Raw genomic sequence first — 2648 nt, forward strand, 5'->3', positions numbered from 1 at the left:
TTTTTTTTGTTTTTATTTAAATGTCGATAAAATTTTCATGGCTAATAATTGAAAATTTAATATAAGGATGTCCATAAGTTTTGCTTACAATAATTTTAAAAAAAAATCGAGCGTAAGTAAATTAAACAATTTTACGAGCGTCTAAATTTTATATTTTTACTAAGTATAATAAAAATTTAAAAATTTAAAAAATCACGCATAAAATAACGATTTACTATCAAACGGTTTTAGATACAAAATAAATTAATAAAATATCCTAGATTGACAAATCACCTCCGTTCAGAATTGTTTTTTTTTATACAATGATACATTGATACCTATATCATTGCATTCAAATTGAATACATCCATTATAGTGACCTACTCTATGACTGAGGTCCACTTCACCACTACTGTTCAGCAGAGCGATTTCCCGATTTTTTTTTTATTGCAGTTTTAATATTTGACGATACTTTGATTTAATTAAGAGACTGATTATACTTAAATATTATATATGTTACGGTCCAAGTGGATAAATGGTCATTGTAAACACTGACCGGACAAAGTTTACAATGTCCGAATTATTCAAGCCATGTAGATAATTATTCACATAAACCAGACAATGTATACAATGACCAGAACTGCAGGTGCCAAGTGAATAAAATACATATATTAATAATTAATGACTTATATAATTTTATTTAATATTTTTTTAAGAGATTTGATTAGCAAATAAAATTGAGAATATTTTATTTATATTAATTTTTATTGAATATTGAAATTATTTATTTTTACAAGTATTACCACTATGGCATTTAGAGTTGCATAAAATTCCAGCAGCTTTACATTTGCATCTCCTTGTTTCGCATTTTTGAACACAAGTGCAGCGGTCATAGCCTTGGCCTCCTAGATTTGAAAATAGCCTAGCTGCTTCTCTTAGAGACAACTGAATATCGGGGACTTCATCAACACTCACAAACTTCTCCTTGCAAATAGTAAATTGATTTCTACTATAATAATGTTGCAGTTTACCTTTGGTTGTGCCCAATTTATAATTTCCGTCTTCCACTATAAAAAAAAAATTGTAATTATAAATAAACATATTAAACAACAAATAATAATTAAAATGTTATTGTTTATAATACTTGATATAATTACTGCCAAAATTGATCGTAAGTCGCTTCGAGCTCTATCTACGTCTGGTATTTTTATTTTTACTGAATCTCCAATGTTTCCTTCACAAAATCTTCTTTCAGAAAGAGATTTCATTTTATTTGCTTGCTTTTCTAAATTCTGCACAGATTCATTTCTTTTTATCTGAATAGAAAGTTTTCTAGAGCTTAAAGCATCCTCAGAATTGTAATTTTCTTCATTTTCTTCTACAATCACTTCATTGCCTTCCTTGTTTTTTTCTTTACTTTCTTTCTCTTCAATAGTGTTTAAGGCTTTTTCTAAATCTTCTTCTGTTTTTAATTTTTCTACTACATGCATTGGGAGTACACAATTATTTAATCCAATTTTAGCCCTAGAGCCAAACATAGCTTCGTACGGTGAAGATTTAATGCCATGATGAAAAGATCGATTTTTCATGAATTGTACGAATTTTATGCCTTCGCTCCATTTTTTGGTCTTATTGTCTTCCAACCACGTTCCCAACATATTCTCTATGTCTTGGTTGGCACGTTCTACTGAACCTTGACTTTGAGAATGGCGAGGCTTACCATGTACTATTTTTAAATCTTTCCACATACTACATAATTCTTCTACTATCTTGTTTGAAAATTCTCTACCATTATCGCTTTGCAATATAGCTGGAGCACCAAAAGTTGTAAATATATCCAGTAAAACATAAGCAACTTCCTCAGCACGTTTATTAGATAAAGGACGCAAGTTTACAAATTTAGTTAAATGGTCTTGATAGACTAAAATAAACTTATAATTACCATCAGGCTGGGCCTGCATATCAATTAAATCTATTTGACACCTTGAATTCATTTCTTTTGATATAATAGGTTTGACTACTAAGCCTTTTTTAATTGTACTTCCTTTTTTTTGGCATGATTCGCATAAGTTCAAGTATAACATAATTGCCTCCCTTGTTATATTTTTATATTTAATATTTAACTCGTGTTCCATTCTACTACGCCCTCCGTGCCCGATTGATAAATGAGTTTCATGGAGGATATTAAAAAGTTCTTCGTTATGCACGTAATATTTAATTTGGTTACCTTCATTTATTGGTACAACAAGTTTTTCCACATTACACACTCGCATTGTATCATACTTCTTAATCAATTTATAATCATTTGGAATTTTGGTTTTTTTCAATTTTAATTCTTTTAAATGTACTATAAGTTCATCATATTTAAGTTTACTTAAATATGTACTGTTAGGTTTTTTAAGATCTAAAATATTATTTAAACGATTATTAAATGTATTTTCCATTTTAAAAACAACACGCACAAATACTACACAATTATAACACAGCACTAAACGGCACAGGTAAACAGCAGTACGCGTACTGTCGTCTATGATAGATATGGCTATATGCCTACATAGAGTTCCATGATAATAATAATAAATTGCGATATAAATTGTTGTTATTGATGGACGACGAATATCCAAGCGGCGTATGTTGAAAGTGCCCACCGATTCCTAATTATCTACTAA

General features: G+C 29.3%; 1 protein-coding gene across 1 annotated transcript; it reads right to left on the reverse strand.

Annotated features, from left to right (window-relative positions):
* Positions 1-759: 759 nt before the first annotated feature.
* Positions 760-1727, reverse strand: LOC132925922 (SCAN domain-containing protein 3-like). Its single transcript, XM_060990279.1, has 2 exons — positions 1124-1727; positions 760-1046 (listed from the first exon to the last, which is right to left on the reverse strand). Exons 1-2 carry the CDS (start codon positions 1725-1727, stop codon positions 760-762), a joined length of 891 nt encoding a protein of 296 aa, XP_060846262.1.
* Positions 1728-2648: the final 921 nt, after the last annotated feature.

Source organism: Rhopalosiphum padi, chromosome 3, assembly GCF_020882245.1.
Source record: "Rhopalosiphum padi isolate XX-2018 chromosome 3, ASM2088224v1, whole genome shotgun sequence".
NCBI lineage: Eukaryota > Metazoa > Arthropoda > Insecta > Hemiptera > Aphididae > Rhopalosiphum > Rhopalosiphum padi.